We start from the raw sequence: 26,587 nt of genomic DNA, 5'->3' as shown, positions 1-26,587 counted from the left end.
TGAGGGTCAATGAAAAGATGGTAAGATCAAGAGTTTGTAGGACCTAATTGGTTCAAAGGATTGTTGGAGTGAGGGTATTAGAGGTACTTCTGGTCATATAATAGGCTCTTGAAAATGAGATTATGGAAAGATTAAAATTATGGGAAATTACAAGGCAGAGGTATATGCATGGAGTGAGTGGCTGAGTTAAGGTGTTAACAAGATATTTGGAGGAGGGGAGGTCAGGGAACTGTAAAACCAGGGCACTGGAATGATCACTAACCAGTATTCTCTGGCTTTTTGAGCCATTCTTAGAAAGGCCTTTTGCACTCCATTGTTATAAAAATAATTCTGTGTTTTCTTCTGTTACTATTAGGATTTCACTTTCTACATTTAATTATGTCATCTCTCAGAATTTTTTCTTGGAAAATGATTTGAGATATCAATACAATCATTTTTTCCAGATGCATACCTAATTGTCCTAATGTCATTTACTGAACAGTCCTTTTACCATTGATTTAACACCTTTATCATATATTAAAATTACGTATGTATTTGGGCCTACTTTTGGACTTACTACTCTATTTTTTTGGTCTGGTTATATACCAGTACCATAATATTTAAATTATTGGGTATTATGTTTAATATCTGTTGAAGCTAACCCACCCACTCTCATTGCTCTTGTTTCAGTGATTTCTTACCTATTCTTACATATATTTTCCCATATACTTTGGAATCTGATTTTCTATTAAAAACTATTAATATTTTAATTGCAGTTGTATTATGCTTATAAATTAAGAATAATTGACATCTTTATAATTTTGAGTCTTCTCATTCAAGATGTCCATTTGTGCCTTTTGGAGGTGCATTCGTTTTACTCCATAGGCCTAGTAAATTACTTGTTAAATTTATATTAAGTAATTTTATGTATTTTTGTTGCTAATGTGAATGTGGTTTTATCCCATTGTATATTTTAATTGGTTGGTTTTTGCATCTGTGAAAAACCACTGATTCCCATATACTATTTTTTCACACTGCTACTTTAATCAATTCTCTTTTCATCTGTAATACTTTTTTAGTTGATTCCTGTGTGTTTCAAGGTATATAATAATATCATTTGAAATAATATCATTGAAATTTTCCAAATTTTGTACCTCAAATTTTTGTTCTTATGTCTAATTGCACTGGCTGCTAATTCAAGTACAATGTTAAAAAATAGATGTACTGATGATTTTTCTCTTGCTCTTATCTTTAATGGGAACTCCTCAGTTAAGCATAATGCTGGTTTAGCCAAAGAATAAATTCTTATCTATACTTATGCTATTAATTATTAAAAATCAAGAATAGTTTTGAATTTTGTTCTTTTAGCCTCTAAGGAGATGATTATATAATTTTTTTCTCCGCAGATATATTAATATGATGAACTATATTACTAGGTAAATTACATTAACAGATTTCTCTAACTCTGAATCATTCTGGCATTATTGGAATTAGCCTCTTGGTTTATCATCTTTTAAATGTACTGCTTTTAATGTGCTACTAATATATTACACAGGTAATTTTATTATATTCACAAGGAGGACTTTTTTTGTGTGTATGTGTCTTCCAGGTTTTGGTACCAATACATATTTGCTTCGTAAAAATAAATTCTTGAAATTTTCTTCCTTTTTAATGCTCTGGAACAGTTTGTATATCATTTAAATTATTTGGTCTTAATATTTGTCAGAATTCCCCTGGGAAACCTTCTGAACCTGGAGCTTTATTTTGTGTGTGTGTGTGTGTGTGTGTGTATGTGTGTGTGTGTGTGTGTGTGTGTGTGTATGTGTGTTGCTGCTCTCCAAAGAAACATTCATTCTGTGCAATAACATGTCTTTTTTAATGAGCTGTTCACTCCTGTGGCTTTGTTTTGGTCTGACTAGATTTAAGCCACGGTTCAGATTTGCTCATTATTCTGGAGGCAGAAACTAGGAATTGCCTCCTTAGTGTACTATTAAATAAAATAAACTTTTCTTCTTTTGCATAATTTGCCTCTTAATAATAAAAAACATGAATGCCCAATAAGGATAAGAGGAAAAAGAAAGCTTGGAAAGTGCCGGATAAATACCCAGTCTTTTGTTTGTTATGTTTAGTGATGGAAACTGATTATATAACTTGCCATCATTTGTTTCAAACAGACTACAAAGAGGAACAAAACAACAGGGATTTAAACATGGGAGGTTGTTCTTTATCAGGGGACCCTAGGTGTAATGGAGGTTATTTTGTTTATTAGGAGGGGAAAGGAGAATAAAGAAGCAGGATAGGGGTGGAGGTCGAAGGACTTTTCATTAGATTTTCCAGGTGTTTCTCGAACTAAACTGAGGTTTATTGCAAATGATCTTTATTCCAGGATCAAGTTACCTACTATTGATATTATTTGTCATATTTTTATGTGTTGAATAGTTCTCAGCAGGGGCATGAAACTTGTGGAGTCCAGGATCCCTTTAGGTAAAAGTGGCAGGGCCCACCTGACAAGGAATAATTCCTTAATATCTGGCCTCCATGAGTATGCTAGCAAATTATCCATCAGCAGCTATCTAATAAGCTTTCCAGAGGCATTCCTCCCCATTTTCTCTTCTGTTCCTGAAGAGTCACCGGGGATTTGTTTTATTTACTTAGTTTTCACATGATATTCCAGATTCTGTGTATGTGGATGGGCAGGGCATCAATGACTTGTGTGATAAAATGTGTTATGTGGCATGGTTGAAAAATGAAAAAAAATAATTTAGATGAATTTGATTGAAATTCCTTTAATTTGTACACATCTAAAAATACTACCCAGACTAATTTTTCTTCCTTCTTTGAGAAGTTGCTGGTTTGCAAGCACTGTCTCAAGATTTCTTTCTGTACAACACATGCATATGACGGCCTCCCTTTCATCACCCTAAATAAGAAAGATGGCCTCATAGAATAGAATGAAATCTTTGGGCCTGTGCCACTGGGCAGGGCCAACTTTTAACATAACTTTGGTGTTAGATGATCCAATTTTCATAACAATCAGCTGTCCTCCTGCACTCTGTGACCATAAGTACTCCATGCTTTTGTACTCTTTCCTCTGGTTTAACAAATACCCATAAAGGCAATATGGTGTGTTACCTACAAGTATGGACTTTGCAGTCAGAATGCCTGGGCTTGAATTCTGGTTGTGCCATTTGCTGGATGTGTGACATGAACAAGTTACTCACCTGCCTTAAGCCTCAGAATCTTAATCTTGAAACGAAAATAAAAAAAGCCCTACTTCATGAGATTGTTGCTGATAACAATAAATAAATGAGATCACGGAACTAGCATGCAGCTGGACAGATAGTTAAAGCTCTATTAATGTTAATAATCATTATCTGCAATTAATGATGTCTATAAGACATAGAGCTAGGGCCATGAAGAATACAAAGAACTATAATGTTCAATCAAAGAAAGTTTATATTCTGATAGGGGAGATAAGATACACACACAATAACAGCAAAAAATATATGATGGAAGTAGACATTTAAATGACAGTTTTTCAAGAGAAGGCTTTACAGAGAATCTAAGCTTAAAGGCTGAGTACTGAAGCATAAGTACCCTTTAGGTAAAAAGGCATTTCTTTTTCCATATTATATATTATATATATATAATTATATATTATAAAATATATAATATATATAATATATATTATATATTATATTCCTACTTATTCTGGGATAATTATAATCCCAGAATAATTATTAATACTCTTTTCATTCTCAGTTTGAGTGGTAAATTAGGTGGACCCCCATCATATAAGGCACAAATCTTGCTGTTATAAAGGTGTCATTTGGACATGCACACCAGAAATTACTGGAGAGTAACATCAGATTTGATGCAATCAAGCATTTAATTTCCTGATAGAGCCTAAAGTGTTATATTCAGGAGGGACAGTGAGGGAGTTGACATCATTAGGAAAGGTTTTAAATGGGAAGAATCTGAAGGCTGGATAGACCGAGGGAGGACTGACATTCCAAGCGAGGGAGAAAGAGGAAAAAGTCATAGGTGTGGGTATACAGATAACAATTTTGTGCCCCACTAAGGAAACCAACTTAGTGGAGTGGGAAAAATGGTTTGTTGGATAAGGTATGCCATTTGATGGGGAAGTGTAGACTCTGCCTGAACTGGAGAAATTGTTGTGACATCCAGCACACAGGAATGAGAAAACGTGGCAACAGTAATGACTTTGGAAAACTGGTCCAAGAGTGGTGAGTGGGAGATGGGCACTTGTCCTGTGTGGGGAGAAAAAGTTGAAGTACTGAGCTCAGGGCAGAAATTCTCCCATTACAGAGCCTTACTTGGGGGAATCTCACTGGAAGGGAAATCCACATGAGCAATGCTCAGGGTAGGCTTCTGTCATACCATGGGACACAGTTACACAGTGCAGATTGACAGTACTGTTGTCATAGGACTAATTGGACAGGAAATCATTTCCTGAAGGAAATAATTTTGTGTAAGATGACAGGTCTCTTTTCTGGGTCAAGAAACTATAGAGTTATTAATACTTTTTTTTTGCGGTACGTGGGCCTCTCCCGTTGCGGAGTACAGGCTCCGGACGCGCAGGCTCAGCAGCCATGGCTCACTGGCCTAGCCGCTCTGCGGCATGTGGGATCTTCCCGGACCGGGGCACGAACCCGTGTCCCCCGCAACGGCAGGCGGACTCTCAACCACTGCGCCACCAGGGAAGCCCAATGCTTTTTTAAAACAGGAAGAATAGAAATAAAAGTACAGTGATGTGTTCCATATAGCTTACTGCCATGTGCTACAATGCACTCAGAGGACATCAGTCTATTTTCTTGCCCCTGCTGTACTTTGCACACTTATCACACACAAGGCAAATGCTTCTTTTACTCTTCTAGCTCCCATTGCAAATTCTGTGTAGTCAGGATCTCATTTTAATAATATTTTATCTACAGTGTTTTGCATAATGCATTCATGATAAATTAGTGAAGTCAGATGATGCTGGAATTTCTGTTTTGATAATTCAGTTGACACCCAAAGAAGTTAAAAGATCTTCAAAAACAAAAAACAAAAACACAGAGAAAGGAATGTGATGTGTTCTTGTGGGCTAAGCACAGTTAGGAAGTGTGAATGGCTTCCCTGCTTAGTGTAGGATGTGATTTTTGTCATGGATTTGACTATATATGAAATTATTATCTAAAGGATGGTAAGCATAAGACATCTTTCCTCTCAACTAAAAAGGCACACGATGTTCCCTGCTTGGATATTAATGTATTTTATTCTTTCTCCTTTTTCTTTTACTCTTTTTCATAATATTAGTTTCTAATATTACCTAAATCAGCAGTCGATGAATATTAATGTTTAGGTATATAATCTGTCCTTTATAGCACTTCCATAATGCTTTTCATTGTTAATTACAGCAGTAACATCACAAACAGCCATGTTAGGAACTTGAATGTGCTTTGGAATCAGATGGACCTGGCTTAAATTATTCTATCTCACCGACTAGCTGTGTGACCATTCATAAGTTATTTCTTCTCTCCGAGCCACCATTTTTTGTGCCTTAAAATGGGGATAACAACAGAACATATCTCATAGAGTTGTTGTGATTATTAAATGACATATATATTTAAAGGAATATTGTAGGACGGTGACATCATCAAGAAGGTGATGTAGCGTATTTCCGACTTCAGTCCCCCTCACAAAGAGACAGACTAGCCACTATCCAAAGACAAGTTACCATTGTGGAAATCTCATAACTTGGAGATAAGGGTGAAACACCACCCTGGAACACGGAGACTGAGAAGGTCTGCATTAAAAGGGTAAGAGGAGTGGTTTCACTTTGATCGCATTGTCCTCCCTCAGGCCAGCACAGCTACATTAAGGGAACCCCCTCTGGGCCTATGGCTTCTCCAGTGGGGAAAGACATCCAGCTCCCCTGGCATTGTGTGATACTTCCTGAGAGGCCCATTCAGGTTTTGTTTCACAGCAACTGAGGCAGGAAAGACAGGACCGGGCCCAAGGACAGCCTCCTCGTGTATGGGCATTAGGCAGAAGGCGAGGCCACCCCCTTGTTTTGCACATGAGGCCATGGCACACGGAGGAATGGTATCTAAAGCGGAAACTCTGTAGCATCTGAACGAGAAACCCTGACCGTGAAAACCGTGGAGCAGGCGCAATAAAAATGCACAGGTTGCTGATGGCCCTGTAACGACCTTCCACGTGTGATGCTTAACTAGAAGGGAAAATTTAAGGGAAAGTAGCTCTTAGAGCAAATGAATGGTGGCTTCAGGAGACAGATGCACAGCATCGGGAGCTGATGCAACCTGGTGCAATCCAGGCCACACGTCAACCTTCCCCTCAATGAATATTTCACCCCGAATCACAAAGACCCCACCCATTCAAAGGACTAAAAATAAAAGGGGGATCAAAAAACTGCAGCACACCCGTCACGAACGAGGATGCCCACACTCTTCTCCGAGCGTGTCCTTTCGCTTCTGCCCTGAATAAACTGCTTTCTTTGTCCTCTTTGCTCCTCAGCCTGTGTGTGTGTGTGTGTGTGTGTGTTTTCCTTTGTGTTCCTCACCTGACAGCCAGCCCTGTCTATCTGTTGAGCTTAAGTTCTAATCCTGCTTAACTAAGGAGCCTAAACAGTGACGTGGGCAGTCTCAAAGCCCAGCCGGTGGTATTGCCTAGCTATGGATCGCAGGCTAGGGTGGCACCCAGCAGTGGAGCCCAACATACGGCCCTGATTGATGGCTGAACCTAGTCTGTAGCCTCAGCCAGGCAGGGGGCCCAGCCAGTGATCCCCCCATCATAGTTCCATCCAACCAGGGAGCCCTGACTGACCCTGCCCAACTGTGGAACATAGTCTCCAGCCCCACCTAACTGTGGGATACAGCTGGAGGCCCCATCTGAACAGAGAGCCTGGCCAGTGACCTTGCCTAACAGCAGAGCACAGCAAGTGGCCTACCTGATCTCAAAGCACAGCCTGTGGCCCCACCCAACTTTGGGTCACAGTCTGTTACCCCGCCTGATCACAGAGCACAGCCTGAGACTCTGTCTGATGATAAAGCCCTGACTGTGGCCCTGCCTAAACGAGAGAGACCAGCCAGTGGCATCATCCTGTTTGGCAGCAGAGTCTAAGACGCCACCTGACCAAGACCAATTCTGGAGTCCAACTTACATCCCTATCCAACTGTGGATTCCCGCCACCGGCACTGCCCTGCCAGGGAACACAGTCTGCCACCTTACCCAGCCAGAGGCGAACCTGGAGCCCAGCTAGTGGCCCTACCTGACTGTAGAGCACAGCCAGCAGCCCTGCCAAATCAGAGAGTCTATCCAGTGGCCTCACTTGAACACAGAGCCCAGCCATCAGGCTCACCCAACCATGGTGCCCAGCCAGCAGCACAACATTCCACCCTCAACCTCAGAGCACAGGCGGTGGCCTCACTCAACTAGAGACCCCTATATAAAGCCACACCTACCTGTAGATGCTATCAGCTGACTCATCCAGTGCCCCAAGCTTCGTCAACTGGTGAAGGTGAGGTCGTTCCCTGCTGTAGCAAACCTGTAAAGTCAGGAAGAGGAGATCACTTACCTAAGTGCACAGATCATTGCAAGGATACAAGGATCATGAAGAATCAGGTAAACATGATGCCATCAAAGGAAACTAATAAAGGTCCAATAACTGATCCTAAAGAAATGGAGATCTATGAAATGTCTGAAATCAGAATAATTCTCTTAAAAAAGCTCAGTGAACTACAGGAATACACAGACAGACAGCTAAACAAAATTAGGAGAATAATGCATGAACAAAATAAGAGGTTCGAGGCTTATGGGAAGATGGCGGAAGAGTAAGACGCGGAGATCACCTTCCTCCCCACAGATACACCAGAAATACATCTACACGTGGAACAACTCCTACAGAACACCTACTGAACGCTGGCAGAAGACCTCAGACCTCCCAAAAGGCAAGAAACCCCCCACGTACCTGGAGGGGATTAAGAGCACTGCTTAAAGGAGCTCCAGAGACGGGCGCGAGCCGCGGCTATCAGCGCGGACCCCAGAGACGGGCACGAGACGCTAAGGCTGCTGCTGCCGCCACCAAGAAGCCTGTGTGCGAGCACAAGTCACTCTCCACACCCGCCTTCCGGGAGCCTGTGCAGCCCGCCACTGCCACGGTCCCGGGATCCAGGGTCAACTCCTCCGGGAGAACGCACGGCGCGCCTCAGGCTGGTGCAACGTCACGCCGGCCTCTGCCGCCGCAGGCCCGCCCCGCACTCCGTGTCCCTCCCTCCCCCCAGCCTGAGTGAGCCAGAGCCCGCGAATCAGCGGCTCCTTTAACCCCGCCCTGTCTGAGCGAAGAACAGACGCCCTCCGGCGAGGCGACCTACACGCAGAGGCGGGGCCAAATCCAAAGCTGAGCTCCTTGGAGCTGTGAGAACAAAGAAGAGAAAGGGAAATCTCTCCCAGCAGCCTCAGAAGCAGCGGGTTAAATCTCCACAATCAACTTGATGTACCTGCATCTGTGGAATACATGAATAGACAACGAATCATCTCAAATTAAGGAGGTGGACTTTAAGAGCAAGATTTATGATTTTTTCCGCTTTTCCTCTTTTTGTGAGTGTGTATGATTCTGTGTGAGATTTTGTCTGTATAGCTTTGCTTCCACCATTTGTCCGAGGATTCTATCCGTCCGTTTTTTTTTTTAATTAAAAAATTTTTTTTCTTAATAATTACTTTTTATTTTAATAACTTTATTTTATTTTACTTTATCATTGTTCTTTCTTTCCTTCCTTCCCTCCTTTAGACAACGAATCATCACAAATTGAGGAGGTGGACTTTGAGAGCAAGATTTATGATTTTTTCCCCTTTTCCTCTTTTTGTGAGTGTGTATGTGTATGCTTCTATGTGAGATTTTGTCTGTATAGCTTTGCTTCCACCATTTGTCCTGGGGCTCTATCCGTCCTTTTTTTAAATTTTTTCTCTTAATAATTATTTTATTTTAATAACTTTATTATATTTTATCTTACTTTATTTTATTTTACTTTATCTTCTTTCTTTCTTTTTTCCTTCCTTCCCTCCTTCCTTCCTTCCTCCCTCCCTCCCTCCCTCCTTTCTTTCTTTCTTTCTTCCTTCCTTCCTTCCTTCCTTCCTTCTTCTACTAATTCTTTCTTTCTACTTTTTCTCCCTTTTATTCTGAGCCATATGGATGAAAGGCTCTTCGTGCTGCAGCCAGGAGTCAGTGCTGTGCCTCTGAGGTGGGAGAGCCAACTTCAGGACACTGGTCCACAAAAGACCTCCCAGCTCCACATAATATCAAACGGCGAAAATCTCCCAGAGATCTCCATCTCAACACCAGCACCTAGCTTCACTCAACGACCAGCAAGCTACAGTGCTGAACATCCTATGACAAACAACTAGCAAGACAGGAACACAACCCCACCCATTAGCAGAGAGGCTGCCAAAAATCATAATAACTCCACAGACACCCCAAAACACACCACCAGACATGGACCTGCCCACCAGAAAGACAAGATCCAGCCTTATCCACCAGAACACAGGCATTAGTCCCCTCCACCAGGAAGCCTACACAGCCCACTGAACAAACCTTAGCCACTGGGGACAGACACCAAAAACAATGGGAACTACGAACCTGCAGCCTGCAAAAGGAGACCTCAAACACAGTAAGATAAGCAAAATGAGAAGACAGAAAAACACACAGCAATTGAAGGAGCAAGATAAAAACCCACCAGACCTAACAAATGAAGAGGAAATAGGCAGTCTACCTGAAAAAGAATTCAAAATAATGATAGTAAAGATGATCCAAAATCTTGGAAATAGAATAGACAAAATGCAAGAAACATTCAACAAGGACCTAGAAGAACTAAAGATGAAACAAACAACGATGAACAACACAATAAATGAAGTGAAAAATACTCTAGATGGGATCAATAGCAGAATAACAGGCAGAAGAATGGATAAGTGACCTGGAAGATAAAATAGTGGAAATAACTACTGCAGAGCAGAATAAAGAAAAAAGAATGAAAAGAACTGAGGACAGTCTCAGAGACCTCTGGGACAACATTAAACACACCAACATTCGAATTATACGGGTTCCAGAAGAAGAAGAGAAAAAGGGACTGAGAAAATATTTGAAGAGATTATAGTTGAAAACTTCCCTAATATGGGAAAGGAAATAGTTAATCAAGTCCAGGAAGCACAGAGAGTCACATACAGGATAAATCCAAAGAGAAATATGCCAAGACACATATTACTCAAACTGTCAAAAATTAAATACAAAGAAAACATATTAAAAGCAGCAAGGGAAAAACAACAAATAACATACAAGGGAATCCCCATAAGGTTAACAGCTGATCTTTCAGCAGAAACTCTGCAAGCCAGAAGGGAGTGGCAGGACATATTTAAAGTGATGAAGGAGAAAAACCTGCAACCAAGATTACTCTACCCAGCAAGGATCTCATTCAGATTTGATGGAGAAATTAAAACCTTTACAGACAAGCAAAAGCTGAGAGAGTTCAGCACCACCAAACCAGCTCTACAACAACTACTAAAGGAACTTCTCTAGGCAAGAAACACAAGAGAAGGAAAAGACCTACAATAACGAATCCAAAACAATTAAGAAAATGGGAATAAGAACATACATATCGATAATTACCTTAAATGTAAATGGACTAAATGCTCCCACCAAAAGACACAGATTGGCTGAATGGATACAAAAACAAGACCCATATATTTGCTGTCTACAGGAGACCCACTTCAGACCTAGAGACACATACAGACTGAAAGTGAGGGGATGGAAAAAGATATTTCATGCAAATGGAAACCAAAAGAAAGATGGAGTATCAATTCTCATATCAGACAAAATAGACTTAAAAATAAAGATTATTACAATTATTAGACTTAAAAATAAAGAAGGACACTACATAATGATCAAGGGATTGATCCAAGAAGAAGATATAACAATTGTAAATATTTATGCTCCCAAGATAGGAGCACCTCAATACATAAGGCAAATACTAACAGCCATAGAAGGGGAAATCGACAGTAACACATTCATAGTAGGGGACTTTAACACCCCACTTTCACCCATGGACAGATCATCCAAAATGAAAATAAATAAGGAAACACAACCTTTAAATGATACATTAAACAAGATGGACTTAATTCATATTTATAGGACATTCCATCCAAAAACAACAGAATACACATTTTTCTCTAGTGCTCATGGAACATTCTCCAGGAAAGATCATATCTTGGATCACAAATCAAGCCTTGGTAAATTTAAGAAAATTGAAATTGTATCATGTATCTTTTCCGACCACAACACTATGAGACTAGATATCAATTACAGGAAAAGATCTGTAAAAAATACAAATACGTGGAGGCTAAACAATACGCTACTTAATAACGAAGTGATCACTGAAGAAATCAAAGAGGAAATAAAAAAATACCTAGAAATAAATGACAATGGAGACACGACGACCCAAAACCTATGGGATGCAGCAAAAGCAGTTCTAAGAGGGAAGTTTATAGCAATACAAGCCCACCTTAAGAAACAGGAAACATCTCGAATAAACAACCTAACCTTTCACCTAAAGCAATTAGAGAAAGAAGAACCAAAAAACCCCAAAGTTAGCAGAAGGAAAGAAATCATAAAAGTCAGATCAGAAATATGTGAAAAAGAAATGAAGGAAACGATAGCAAAGATGAATAAAAGTAAAAGCTGGTTCTTTGAGAAGATAAACAAAATAGATAAACCATTAGCCAGACTCATCAAGAAAAAAAGGGAGAAGACTCAATTCAGTAGAATTAGAAATGAAAAAGAAGTAACAACTGACACTGCAGAAATAGAAAAGATCATGAGAGATTACTACAAGCAACTCTATGCCAATAAAATGGACAACCTGGAAGAAATGGACAAATTCTTAGGAATGCACAACCTGCCAAAACTGAATCAGGAAGAAATAGAAAATATGAACAGACCAATCACATGCACTGAAATTGAAACTGTGATTAAAAATCTTCCAACAAACAAAAGCCCAGGACTAGATGGCTTCACAAAAAATTATATCATCTGCAGAAGGAATTTGGGAGGAACACTCCCAAATTCCTTCTGCAGATGATATAATTTTTAAAAAATATTTTATTCTTCATTTCAAATGTTCCTGTTACCTTTGTGATTTTTCTTTTCTTGAGAGAACTTTTGACATAGAGCATTGAGTTCAATATAATCTTTGGTTCATGGCATTCATTGGTTTGGGCAAGTTCCTTAACCCCAGTCTTCACTTTCATTTGCCTCATTCCCTATTATAGAAAACTATCCTGTTTAATGCATATGCTTTATTTGTACGTGATATGATTATATATACAGAAAACCCTAAAGACACCACCAAAAAGCCATTACAAATGAGTAACAAATACATTAAAGTTGTAGAATACAAAATCAATATACAAAAATCTTTTGCATTTCTAAACACTGACAAAAAGAGAAATAAAGAAACAATCACATTTACAATTATAAAAAAAATACCTTGGAATAAATTTAACCAAGGAAGTGAAAGACCTAAACACAAAACTATAAGGCATGTTAAAAGAAAATGAAGAAGACACAAGGAAATGGAAATATAGTCCATGCTCATGTATTGGAACAATTACCACTGTCAAAATGTCCATGTTACTAAAGTCACCTACATAGTGCAATCTGTACCAAAATTCCTGTGTCATTTTTCACAGAAATAGAACAAAAAATTCTAAAAGTTATATGGAACCATAAAAGACCCCGAGTAGCCTAAAGAAGTCCTGAGAAAAAAGCAAAAAGCTAAGGTATTACACTCCTTGATTTCAAATTATATTAAAAGACCATAGTAATCAAAATAGCATGGTATTGGCAGACAAACAGATACATAGATCAGTAGAACAGAATTGAGAGTCCAGGAATAAACCCATGCATATATGGACAATTCAAGATAAAGGCAAAGAATGTACAATGGAGAAAGGATAGTCTCTTCAATAAATGGTGTTGGGAAAACTGAACAAACACATGCAAAAAAATGAAACTAGACCCTATCTCATACTGTACATAAAAAGTATTTCAAAATGGATTAAATATTTAATGTAGACCTGAAATCATAAAACTCCTAGAGGAAAACGTAAGTAGTACATTCTTTGACATTAGTCTTAGCAATATCTTTCTAGATATGTCTCTGCAGGCAAGGAAAACAAAAGCAAAAATAAACAAATGGGATTACATCAAGCTAAAAAGTTTCTGCACAGCAAATGAAACCATCAATAAAACAAAAAGGCAACCTACTGAATGGGAGAAAATATTTGCAAATGATATGTTTGCTAATGGGTTAACATCCAAAATATATAAAGAACTCATACAACTCAACAACAACAAAAAACCTGATTAAGAAATGGGTAGAGGAACTGAATAGACTTTTTTTTTTTTTAAAAAAAAAGAGAACATACAGATAGCCAACAGGTACATGTAAAGATTTTCATCATTACTCATCAGGGAAATGAAAATGAAAACCACAATGAGATATCACCTCACACCTGTCAAGTATGGCTATTATCAAAAAGACAATAAATAATAAGTGTTGGTGAGGATAGGGAGAAAATGGAACATTCATACATTGTTGGTGGGAATGTTAATTGGTGCAGACACTGTGGAAGACAGTATGGAGATTCCTCAAAAAATTAAAAATACCATATGATCCAACTATTCCTCTTCTGGGTATTTGTCCAAAGAATGTGAAAATACTATTCCATAAGATATATGCATTTCTATGTTCTTTGAAGATTTATTTACAATAGCCAAGATATGGAAATAGCCTAGGTGCCTGTCAATGGACAGATAAATAGGTAAAGAAGATGCGGTTTATATATGCAATGGAACACTACTCAGCCAGAAAAAGAATAAAAATCTTGCTATTAGTGACAACATGGATGGACCTTGAGGGTATTATGTTGGGTATTATTCCCAACAAAGAAATGCCCAGGAACAGATAGTTTCACTGGTAAATTCTATCAAACTTTTAAAGAGGAATTAACACAAATTCTTCTCAAACTCTTCCAAAAAAACTGAAGGGCATGGAACACTCCTAAACTCATTTTGTGAGGCCAGCATTATCCTGATACCAAAGCCAGATAAGGGTACTATAAGAAAAGAAAACTGTAGGCCAGTATACCTGATGAGTATATATGCAAAAATTCTTGACAAAATACTAGTGAACTGAATTCAACAGCACATTAAAATGATCATACAATGTGACTGAGTGGGATTCATCCCTGGGATGAAAGGATGGTTTAACACATAAATCAATAAATGTGGTATGTCACATTAATAGAATGAAAGATAAAAATCATGTGATCATCTTAGATGTGGAAAAAGCATTTGACAAAATTCAGAATCTTCTCATGATAAAAACTCTCAACAAATTGGATATAGAAAGAATGTACCCCAGCATAATAAAAGCCATATATGACAAACCCACAGCTATCATCATACTCAATAGTGAGATGTTGAAAACTTTTTCTCTACGATCAGGAACAAGACAAGGGTGTTCCTCAAAAAACTAAAAACAGAACTACCATATGATGCAGGAATTTCACACCGGGGTATACATCCGAAGGAAATGAAAACACTAATTTGAAAAGATACATGCATCCCAGTGTTCATAGCAGTATTATTTACAATAGCCAAGCTATGGAAGCAACCTAAGTGCCCATCAACAGATGAATGGATAAAGAAGATGTGGTATATACACGCAATGGAATATTATTCAGCCATAAAAAAGAAGTCAAGAATACTGAATGGGGAAAAGATAAACTTCTTCAATAAATGGTCTTGGGAAAACTGAATAATTATATGCTAAAGAATGAAATCAGGCTGCTATCTTTCACCACTCATAAAAAGTAACTCAAAATAGATGAAGGACTTAGATGTAATTCCTGAAACCATAAAACCCTTGGAAGAAACCATGGAAAAGCCTCCTTGATATTAGTCTTGGCAATGATTTTATGGATATGACACCAAAATCATAAGCAAGGAAAGCAAAAATATACAAATGGGACTACATCAAGCTAAAAAGCTACTGCATAGCAAAAGAAACAATCAACAAAGTGGAAGCCTACAGATGGAAGAGAATATTTGTACACCATATATCTGATAAGGTGTTAATATCTAAGATATATAAGTAACTCATACAACTCTATAGCAAAAAAAAAAAAAAATCCGGTTAAAATATCTGAATAGATGTTTTTCCAAAGCAGACGTACAGGTGGCCAACAGTAACATGAAAACGTGCTTGACATCAGTAACCTTAGGAAATGCAAATTAAAACCACAATGAGGTATCACCTCACACCTGTTAGAATGGCTATTAACAGAAAGACAGATAACAAGCATTGGAGAAAGGAAAGACAGACAACAGCCTTGTGCACTGTTGGTGGGGATGTGACCTGGCACAGCCGCTATGAGAAGAGCATGGAGGCTCCTCAAAAAATTAAAAATAGTTCTATAATATGAACTAGCAATCCCACTTCTGGGTATATATATGAAGGAAATGAAATCACTGTGTTGAAGAAATTTCTGCACCCCCATATTCATTGCAGTGTTATTTACAATACCCAAGATATGGAAGCAACCTAAGCTGCTTTACATATATAATAGAGTTTTATTCAACACAGAGTACAGAAGTTTTTATGAGCAGTGAAAATTCTTTGTATGACATTATAATGATGGATATATGTCATTATACTTTTGTCCAAACCCATAGAAAGTGCAACACTATTCACTTCATTAAAGTGAACCCTAAGGTGAACTGGAGACTGGTGATTATGATGTGTCAGTGCAGGTCATCCTTGGTTAAAAAAAAAGTCTTAAAAAAAAGAATTAACACTCAGCGTAGAGTTTTTGGCAAAACTATTGTTTCACTTTTATATATGTATACATATTATATATGTGTGTGTGTTTGTTGGACTGTGATGTAAAATGTACTTTTTAGATCAAAAAACTTGCAGGCCACTGTAGTTAAATTATGCTGGCAAATAAAAGCACAAATTAATCTCAAAAAATAGAATACTATTCAGCCATAAAAAATGAGATCTTGTCACCTGAACAACATAGATGAACGTTGAGGGTATTCTGCTATGGAAAATAAGTCAGACAGAAAAAGACAAATATTGCATGATTTCACTTATATGTAGAATCTGAGAAAAACAACAGAAACAGAGAACAGATTGGTGGTTGCCAGGGGTAGGGGTGGGGGTTTAGAGAAATGGGTGAAGATGGTTAAATGGTACAAACTTCTAGTTATAAGATGAGTAAATTCTGGGGCTGCAATGAATAGCATGTTGACTATAGTTAACAATACTATATTCTATACTTGAAAGTTATATCTTGAAAGATGAGAGTACATCTTAAAAAGTCTCACCACACACACACGCACACACAAACACACAAAAATGATAACTATCAGAGGTGATGGATGTGTTAACTAACCTTATGTAGTAATCATTTCACTATATATATATATATATATATATATATATATATATAAAATCATCATGTTGTACACCTTAAACTTACACAAGGTTGTATGTCAATTATATCTCAATAAAGCTTGAAAAAAAAGAATATTGTACAGTACCTGGCACGTGGTAAGCCCTCAATTAATATTAACTATTGTTGATATTAGGTACAAAAACAGCCTTTTTCAAGAAAATATTCCTCAGCTGTTCTAGAAGTAGCAGTTTTGATATGTGGCATTGGAAATGAAGGAAACAATTTAAGCAAAAATATACTTTAAGGAAAACGAATGTAAATTTCAAGAGTGGGGAGAGACATGTTCTTATTTTTCTAAAACATTAATTCTTAGTACTTTTTTCTTCCATTCTGGTTTCCCATATTTCATGGAGTCAGGATATACTGCCTCTTTATATTGAATTAGGACTTCCCTGTCTAGCTTGGCAAACATGGGCAAGTCCTCTTTTATCTAAAAGCAACTAGACCTAGACAGCTACCTGGCTTAATATAAATGAGAAAAGGGGAAAACTGAATATACAATACTCATTAAAAACGGTAGATTTGGCAGAGGTAGACCTGAATGGCTGAAGCCAAACGTGAGGTCCATATGTTTCATTGGGTCCTTTTTGCTTTTGCAGCACGACTGAGAAGTACTGTGGTTATGAAAGATTTTCTGGGGCATTCAAGTGGTAGAGAGGTAAAGTAAGTCACTTATGCCAAAGGATATACATTAGATTTGTCTCTTTAACTTAATTTGGATCTGGACTAAGCTTTGAGGTGCATTGAAAGGAAGTGCATCTCATCTTCAACGGAAGGACATGGGCTATAAACTGGGAGACATCACTGAAAGACATGCTACCCTAGGATGTTTCTAAGAAGTTACATCTTGGGTCTTGGATAAGAATGGAGATTGGTGTAACAAATACCACATCCAAACTCAGTGAACTTGTAAATATGCCATTCCTCACTTAGGTCATTCTCTTTTCAACACTGGTACAAAGAGAATACTCCTCTGAAATGTACTACTTTTGCTACAGTTTTTTTCAACTTATACTCCATTTTTTGTCATTCAAATGATTCTATTGGTAAACTATTAGAAAAACAAGCATTAGGATCTAATTATTATATTTTAAAATTACTTAACTTATTCATTTATCCATTCACTCATCCCCCTACCATTATCCACAAGCATTTTGAAAAATTAATAATCAGAAGAGATTTTACTTTTTTTCTATAGAAGTTATTGTAAAGAATATATACTTTTGATTGGTTCAAGATGGCAGGGTAGAAGGCCATGCTCTCAATCCCTCTTGCGAGAGAACCAGAATCACAACTAACTGCTGAACAATCATTGACAAGAAGACACTGGAACTCACCAAAAAAGATACCCCATATCCAAAGACAAAGGAGAAACCACAATAACGGTAGGAGGGGCACAATCACAATAAAATCAAATCCCATAACTGCTGGGTGGGTGACTCACAAACTACAGAACACTTATACCACAGAAGTCCACCCACCGGAGTGAAGGTTCTGAGCCCCACGTCAGGCTTCCCAACCTGGGGGTCTGACAACGGAAGAGGAATTCCTAGAGAATCAGATTTTGAAGGCTACTGGGATTTGATTGCAGGACTTTGACAGGACTGGGGGAAACAGAGACTCCACTCTTGGAGGGCACACACAAAGTAGTGTGTGGATCGGGACGCAGGGGAAGGAGCAGTGACCCCATGGGAGACTGAACTAGACCTACCTGCTAGTGTTAGAGGGTCTCCTGCAGAGGCAGGGTGTGACTGTGTCTCACTGTGAGGACAAGGACACTGACAGAAGAAGCTCTGGGAAGTACTCCTTGGCGTGAGCCCTCCCAGAGTCTGCCATTAGCCCCACCAAGGAGCCTGGGTAGGCTCCAGTGTTGGGTCACCTCAGGCCAAACAAACAAAAAGGAGGGAACCGAGCCCCACCCAACAGCAGACAAGTTGATTAAAGTTGTACTGAGCTCTGCCCACCAGAGCAACAGCCAGCTCTACCCACCACCAGTCCCTCCCATCAGGAAACTTGCACAAGCCTCTTAGTTAGCCTCATCCACCAGAGGGCAGACAGAATAAGCAAGAAGAACTACAATCTGGCAGCCTGTGGAACAAAAACCACATTCACAGAAAGACAGACAAGATGAAAAGGTAGAGGGCTATGTAGCAGATGAAGTAACAAGATAAAACCCCAGAAAAACAACTAAATGAAGTGGAGATAGGCAACCTTCCAGAAAAAGAATTCAGAATAATGATAGTGAGGATGATCCAGGACTTGGAAAAAGAAAGGAGGCAAAGATCGAGAAGATGCAAGAAATGTTTAACAAAGACCTAGAAGAATTAAAGAACAAAAAAACAGAGATGAACAATACAATAAGTAAAATGAAAAATACACTAGAAGGAATCAATAGCAGAATAACTGAGGCAGAAGAACAGATAAGTGACCTGGAAGACAGAATAGTGGAATTCACTGCTGTGGAACAGAATAAAGAAAAAAGAATGAAAAGAAATGAAGACAGCCTAAGAGACCGCTGGGAAAACATTAAACACAACATTCTCATTATATGGGTCCAGAAGGAGAAGAGAGAGAGAAAGGACCTGAGAAAGTATTTGGGGGAGTTATAGTCAAAAACTTCCCTAACATGGGAAAGGAAATAGCCACCCCAGTCCAGGAAGTGCACAGAGTCCCATACAGGATAAAGCCAAGGAGAAACATGCTGAGACATATAGTAATCAAGTTGGCAAAAATTAAAGACAAAGAAAAATTATTGAAAGCAGCAAGGGAAAAACGTTAATTAACATAGAAGGGAACTCTCATAAGGTTAACAGTCGAGTTCTCAGCAGAAACTCTACAAGCCAGAAGGGAATGGCATGACATATTTAAAGTGATGAAAGGGAAGAACATAGAACCAAAATTACTCTACCCGGCAAGGATCTCATTCAGATTCGATGTAGAAATCAAAAGCTTTACAGACAAGCAAAAGCAAAGAAAATTCAGGACCACCAAACCACCTCTACAACAAATGCTAAAGGAACTTCTCTAAGTGGGAAACACAAGAGAAGAAAAGGACCTACAAAAACAAACCCAAAACAATTAAGACAATGGAAATAGGAACATACATATTGATAATTACCTTAAATGTGAATGGAATAAATGCTCCAACCAAAAGACACAGGCTCGCTGAATGGATACAAAAAGAAGTCCCATATATATGCTGTATACAAGAGACACACTTCAGACCTAGGGACACATACAGACTGAAAGTGAGGGGATAGAAAAAGATACTCCATGCAAATGGAAATCAAAAGAAAGCTGGAGTAGCAATACATATATCAGATAAAATAGTCTTTAAAATGAAGAATGCTACAGAGACAAGGAAGGGCACTACATAATGATTAAGGGATCAATCCAAGAAGAAGGTATAACAATTATAAATATATATGCACCCAACGTAGGAGCACCTCAATACATAAGGCAACTGCTGACAGCTATAAAAGAGGAAATCAACAGTAACACAATAATAATGGGGACTTTAACACCTCACTTACACCAATGGTCAGATTATCCAAACTGAAAATTAATATGGAAACACAAGCTTTAAATGACACAATAGACCAGATAGATTTAGTTGATATTTATAGGACATTCCATCAAAAACAACAGATTACACTTTCTTCTCAAGCATGCATAGAACATTCTCCAGGTTAGATCACATCTTGGGTCACAAATCAAGTCTCAGTAAATTTAAGAAAATTGAAATCATATCAAGCATCTTTTCTGACCACAACGCTATGAGATTAGAAATCAATTACAGGGAAAAAAAAAGTAAATAACACAAACACATGGAGGCCAAACCACATGTCACTAAACCAAGAGATCACTGAAGAAATTAAAGAGGAAATCAAAAAATACCTAGAGACAAATGACAATGAACACACGATGATCCAAACCTATGGGATGCAGCAAAAGAAGTTCTAAGAGAGAAGTGTATAGCTATACAAGCCTACCTCAAGAAACCAGAAAAATCTCAACTAAACAATCTAACCTTACACCTAAAGGAAGTTGAGGAAGAAGAACAAACAAAACCCAAAGTTAGCAGAAGGAAAGAAGTCATAAATATCAGAGCAGAAATAAATGAAATAGAAACAAAGAAAACACTAGCAAAGATCAATAAAAATAAAAGCTGGTTCTTTGAGAAGATAAACAAAATTGATAAACCATTAGCCAGACTCATCAAGAAAAAGAGGGAGAGGACACAAATCAATAAAATTAGAAATGCAAAAGGAAAAGTTACAACAGACAGTGCAGAAATACAAAGCATCCTAAGAGACTATTAAAAGCAACTCTATACCAATAAAATGGACTACCTGGAAGAAATGGACAAATTCTTAGAAAGGTACAACCTTCCAAGACTGAACCAGGAAGAAACAAAAAATATGAAGAGACCAATCACATATAATGAAATTGAAACTGTGATTAAAACCCTTCTAACAAACAAAAGTGCAGGACCACATGGCTTCACAGGTGAATTCTATCAAACATTTAGAGAAGAGCTAACACCCATCCTTCTCAAACTCTTCCAAAAAATTACAGAGGAAGGAACACTCCCAAACTCATTCTATGAGGCCACCATCACCCTGATACCAAAACCAGACAAAGGGACTACAAAAAAAGAAAATTACAGACCAATAGCACTCATGAATATAGATGCAAAAGTCATCAACAAAATACTAGCAAACAGAATCCAACAACACATTAAAAGGATCATACACCATGATCAACTGGGATTTATCCCAGGGATGCAAGCATTTTTCAATATATGCAAATCAATCAATGTGATACATCATATTAACAAATTGAAGAAGAAAAACCATATGGTCATCTCAGTAGATGTAGAAAAAGCTTTTGACAAAGTTCAACATGCATTTATGACAATAACTCTCCAGAAAGTGGACATAGAGGGACCTACCTCAACATAATAAAGGCCATATAAGACAAACCCACAGCAAACATCATTCTCAATGGTGAAAAACTGAAAGCACTTCCTCTAAGATCAGGAACAAGACAAGGTTGCCCACTCTCACCAGTATTATGCAACACAGTTTTGGAAGTCCTAGCTACGGCAGTCAGAGAAGAAAAAGAAATAAAAGGAATACAAATTGGAAAAGAAGAAGTGAAACTGTCACTGTTTGCAGATGACATGGTGCTATACATAGAGAATCCAAAAGGTGCTACCAGAAAACTACTAGAGATAATAAATGAATTTGGTAAAGTTGCAGGATACAACATTAATGTACAGAAATCTCTTGCATTTCTATACACTAGTGATGAAAAACCTGAAAGAGAAATCAAGGAAACACTCCCATTTACCACTGCAACAAAAAGAATAAAATACCTAGGAATAAACCTACCTAAGGAGACAAAAGACCTGTGTGCATAAAACTATAAGACACTGTTGAAAGAAATTAAAGGTGATACCAACAGATGGAGAGATATACCATTTTCTTGGATTGGAAGAATCAACATTGTGAAAATGACTATACTAGCCAAAGCCATCTACAGATTCAATGCAATCCCTATCAAATTACCAATGGCATTTTTTACAGAACTAGAACAAAAAATCTTAAAATTTGTATGGAGACACGAAAGACCCTGAATAGCCCAAGCAGTCTTGAGGAAAGAAACGGAGCTGGAGGAATCAGGCTCCCTGACTTCAGACTATACTACAATGCTACAGTAATCAAGACAATATGGTACTGGCACAAAAACAGAAATATAGATCAATGGAACAGGATAGGAAGCCCAGAGATAAATCCACACACCTATGGTCAACCAATCTATGACAAAGGAGGCAAGGATATACAATGGAGAAAAGACAGTCTCTTGAATAAGTGGTGCTGGGAAAACTGGACAGCTACATGTAAAAGAATGAAATTAGAACACCCCCTAACACTATACCCAAAAATAAACTCAAAATGGATTAGACCCTGAATGTAAGACAGGACACTATAAAACTCTTAGAGGAAAACATAGGAAGAACACTCTTTGACATAATCACAGCAAGATCTGTTTTTGTCCACCTCCTAGAGTAATGGAAATAAAAACAAAATAAACAAATGGGACCTAATGAAACTTAAAAGCTTTTGCACAGCAAAGGAAACTACAAACAAGATGAAAAGAAAACCCTCAGAATGTGAGAAAATATTTGCAAACGAATCAACGGACAAAGGTTTAATCTGCAAAATATATAAACAGCTCATGCAGCTCAATATTAAAAAAACAAACAACCCAATCCGAAAATGGGCAGAAGACCTAAATAGACATTTCTCCAAAGAAGACATACAGATGGCCAAGAATCACATGAAAAGCTGCTCAACATCATTAATTATTAGAGAAATGCAAATCAAAATGACAATGAGGTATCACCTCACACTGGTTAGAATGGGCATCATCAGAAAATCTACAAAAAACAAATGCTGGAGAGGGTTTGGAGAAAAGGGAACCCTTTTGCACTGTTGGTGGGAATGTAAATTGATACAGCCACTAAGGAGAACAGTATGGATGTTCCTTTAAAACTAAAAACAGAACTACCATATGACCCAGCAATCCCACTACTGGGCATATACACAGAGATAACCATAATTCAAAAAGACACATGCACTGCAATGTTCATTGCAGCACTGTTTACAAAAGCCAGCACATGGAAGCAACGTAAATGCCCATCGGCAGATGAATGGATAAAGAAGCTGTGGTACATATATACAATGGAATATTACTCAGCCATAAAAAGGAATGAAACTGAGTCATTTGTAGAGACATGGATGGATACAGAGACTGTCATACAGAGTGAAATAAGTCAGAAAGAGAAAAACAAATATTGTATATTAACGCATATATGTTGAACCTAATAAAATGGTATAGATGAACAGGTTTGCAGGGCAGAAATTGCGACACATATATAGAGAACAAACGTATGGACACCAAGGGGGTAAAGTGGAGGGGATTGGTGGTGGTGGTGGTGGTGTGATGAATTGGGAGATTGGGATTGACATATTTACACTATATGTATAAAATATACATATATTTATACAGATATGTATAAAATGGATAACTACTAAGAACCTGCTGTATAAAAAAATAAATAAAATAAAATTTAACAGTTCAAATAAAAAGAATATATACTTTTAAGTCTTACAGCATATATATGTGATATATATCTATATATCTGTCTATCTATCTATCTATCTATCTATCAATCACTGTTTGTTTTTGTCAAGTTCTTTCAAGCTCTTAAGAAATATAATTCCTAGGATTTTTTCCTACCCACTGGAGTTTGGGAAGTAACCTGTACTCATCAATTTTTAGTGTAACTCTCTAATTGCACTTGGGCACAAGGAGGACATTTCTTGGACTTTAATAAAGTCACTATGGCTGTGGTTTGTAATGGCAATCCTGTGCATAGAGTGAGTTAGTTGCTACTGACAGAAGTATTCTCTTTACATGTGCATTGAGACTTATTTTGGTTAATGTCTTCTTACAAATCTTAATTGGACGTTTGAAGACCATGATTCATTTTGATGTCGTTAACCAGTTGATTTATTTGCTTTCTATTTCTAGTTTCTTACATCCAGTATACCAATATAAGAACATGTCACCTGGTGCCCAAGATAACAGAGGCAGAGCTGGGTGCTTTGACAGTGTATCTACAAGAGAGCTGATCTGGCACCTGTCAGTCAGGTTCATTTCAACAAATCCATTAATAAAATTTTATTAGCCAATGATGAATAAATAGGTTCGGAGATTTCCCCTCCCTTTCTCTCTCTTATTTTATTTAATCAGCATTGTGTGGAATTTTCCTGTCTTTCTGATCCCACATTAGTGTTTTCAAAGTAAAGTAGCCAATAAGTCTTCACAACTGACTCAAATTGTACTGTGATTACAGGCCAAACATAGAGGGTTATGGATGTGACTTAAAAAGTTGAGTAGGAAGCCAATGATCTCAAGCATAAAAACCTTGGTTATTAGGAATTACTAAATGTACAACAAATTCAAACTGAAGCAATTTGGCTCAGGAGAAATGGTGGTAGTAATACCTGTAACTTGAGGAATATTAACCAGATAGCTTGTTTCTGAATAGAGACCTACATATACTCAGTGATGTATTGTCCTGGCATATATAAGCACATGCCATCACAGTAGGTTTAAGTCTTTATAAGACTATGCCATGCCACGCCAAGCATCTTTTTTGATAACAGAACAATGCTTCAGGTTGAGGTACATTTAAGTTCTCACACACCTTGTATATGACAAACAAACACATTTATTATGTGCAGCTGACAGAAAAGAAATTCCTCTTCCAACATCAGAAGCATATCAGATATCAGTACTGTACTGATTTCAGGGTATTAGAAAATAAGCTCTTACAGTGGTGAGAAAGACCACGATTTCTGAATCTATTTTTACTTGTTAAAACTTTATAGTTTCACAGGGATAGATATGAGATATGGACAGTATAAAAAGGTTGATTATAATTCAAGATCTTCTTATATTCTCTCTTTTTTTTTTTTGGTGGTACGCGGGCTTCTCACTGTTGTGGCCTTTCCCGTTGCAGAGCACAGGCTCCAGACGCGCAGGCTCAGCGTCCATGGCTCATGGGCCCAGCCGCTCCACGGCATGTGGGATCTTCCCGGACAGGGGCACGAACCCATGTCCCCTGCATCGGCAGGCGGACTCTCAACCACTGCGCCACCAGGGAAGCCCTCTTTTTTTTGTGTGTGTATATTCTCTTATAATCATGTTAGGACCCTAAAAAAAAGCATCTAATTGATTAATTTGACAGTGTGGAAATTGTTCACAACCATTATTTGTATTAATTTTGTGGCTTTTACCTCATTTGATTATTACAGTCATCCCAAATCCTAGTTATTGTTATTATCCTCATTTTAAAGATTAGGAAATGAGGCTTAGAAAAATGAGATGACCTGCCCAAAGTAACCAAGCTATTTCTAGGATGTAGTCCTGGGATTTGAACCTGCCTTTTAACTGAACTGATATGCTTTTTTCATTCTCTAGTTATGCCTCTCTTTGTAGTCATTATTGTCTGTCTTAGCTGACAGTTCCATAAACAGTTGTGAAAAATGACACCATTGTTGACAAATAGGCACATGCTTTGAATCAGTCCTGCAAGTTTTCTCCATAAAGAAATCTCATCTCCATTTAGAATTCCTCTCAGATCTCCAAGTGTATCAAGATGGTTCTGCGAAGAGAACAGAGCTCTTCATCCAAGTCTGTCTGTTATTTCAGTCATCATGCCTGGGGGCTTCACTGGTGGCGCAGTGGTTGAGAGTCCGCCTGCCGATGCAGGCGACACGGGTTCGTGTCCCGGTCTGGGAAGATCCCACATGCCACGGAGCGGCTGGGCCCGTGAGCCATGGCCGCTGAGCCTGCGCGTCCGGAGCCTGTGCTCCGCAACGGGAGAGGCCACAACAGTGAGAGGCCCGCGTACCGCAAAAAAAAAAAAAAAAAATCATCATGCCTTCTGGGGTCATGAAACCATTTTTCAACACTACTCAACATTTCTCTTTCTATGTAATACTTCTAACCAGAGCATTCAAATGACTCATATACTTGTTTGTTTACTCTTTGTAAAGTGTTCTAAAACCTTTCGACCTGGTATGAAGCTACTTTCATCAGCTACTCTAGTAAGGCCATCCACTTTCTAATTACTTATTTAAGAGGCACGCTCTAAGGGGAGAATAAATATCTCCCCGCAAAAATAATCCTCTAAAATCTCCTTAACAATTCAGAAAACCACACAAGTGGAAGGAAAAGGCAGATTTTATCAAACCTATTCAATATTTTGCTTTTCAAAGGGCCACTGCATCAGATAAAAAGACATGTTTTATTCTTTCTATTCTCTATTTTCTCTTCCAGTTTCACTCCCCTCCCTCATTTGTTCACTTGTGCAATCTCTTTCTGTTTCAGAATACAATTTATGGTGGCTTAACATGGCCACAAAATACAGCAA

The 26,587-nt window shown here is 38.1% G+C and overlaps 1 protein-coding gene across 1 annotated transcript in view; it reads right to left on the bottom strand.

Annotated features, from left to right (window-relative positions):
- The window catches only part of JPH1 (junctophilin 1), a 214,017-nt gene extending 205,795 nt beyond the window's left edge, over window positions 1–8,222 (bottom strand). Inside the window, exons 1-2 of the mRNA XM_079901145.1 lie at window positions 7,973–8,222; window positions 7,467–7,549 (exon numbers count right to left, since the gene is read on the bottom strand). Of these exons, the coding sequence (XP_079757271.1) occupies window positions 7,467–7,491 (25 nt within the window). The 5' untranslated portion in view covers window positions 7,492–7,549; window positions 7,973–8,222. The remainder of the gene's footprint in view (window positions 1–7,466; window positions 7,550–7,972) is intronic.
- Window positions 8,223–26,587: the final 18,365 nt, after the last annotated feature.

Source organism: Stenella coeruleoalba (assembly GCF_951394435.1).
Source record: "Stenella coeruleoalba genome assembly, chromosome: 17".
Lineage (NCBI taxonomy): Eukaryota > Metazoa > Chordata > Mammalia > Artiodactyla > Delphinidae > Stenella > Stenella coeruleoalba.
The sequence above is the reverse complement of the archived record's forward strand: the minus strand, read 5'-3'. Positions and strand labels throughout refer to the sequence as shown.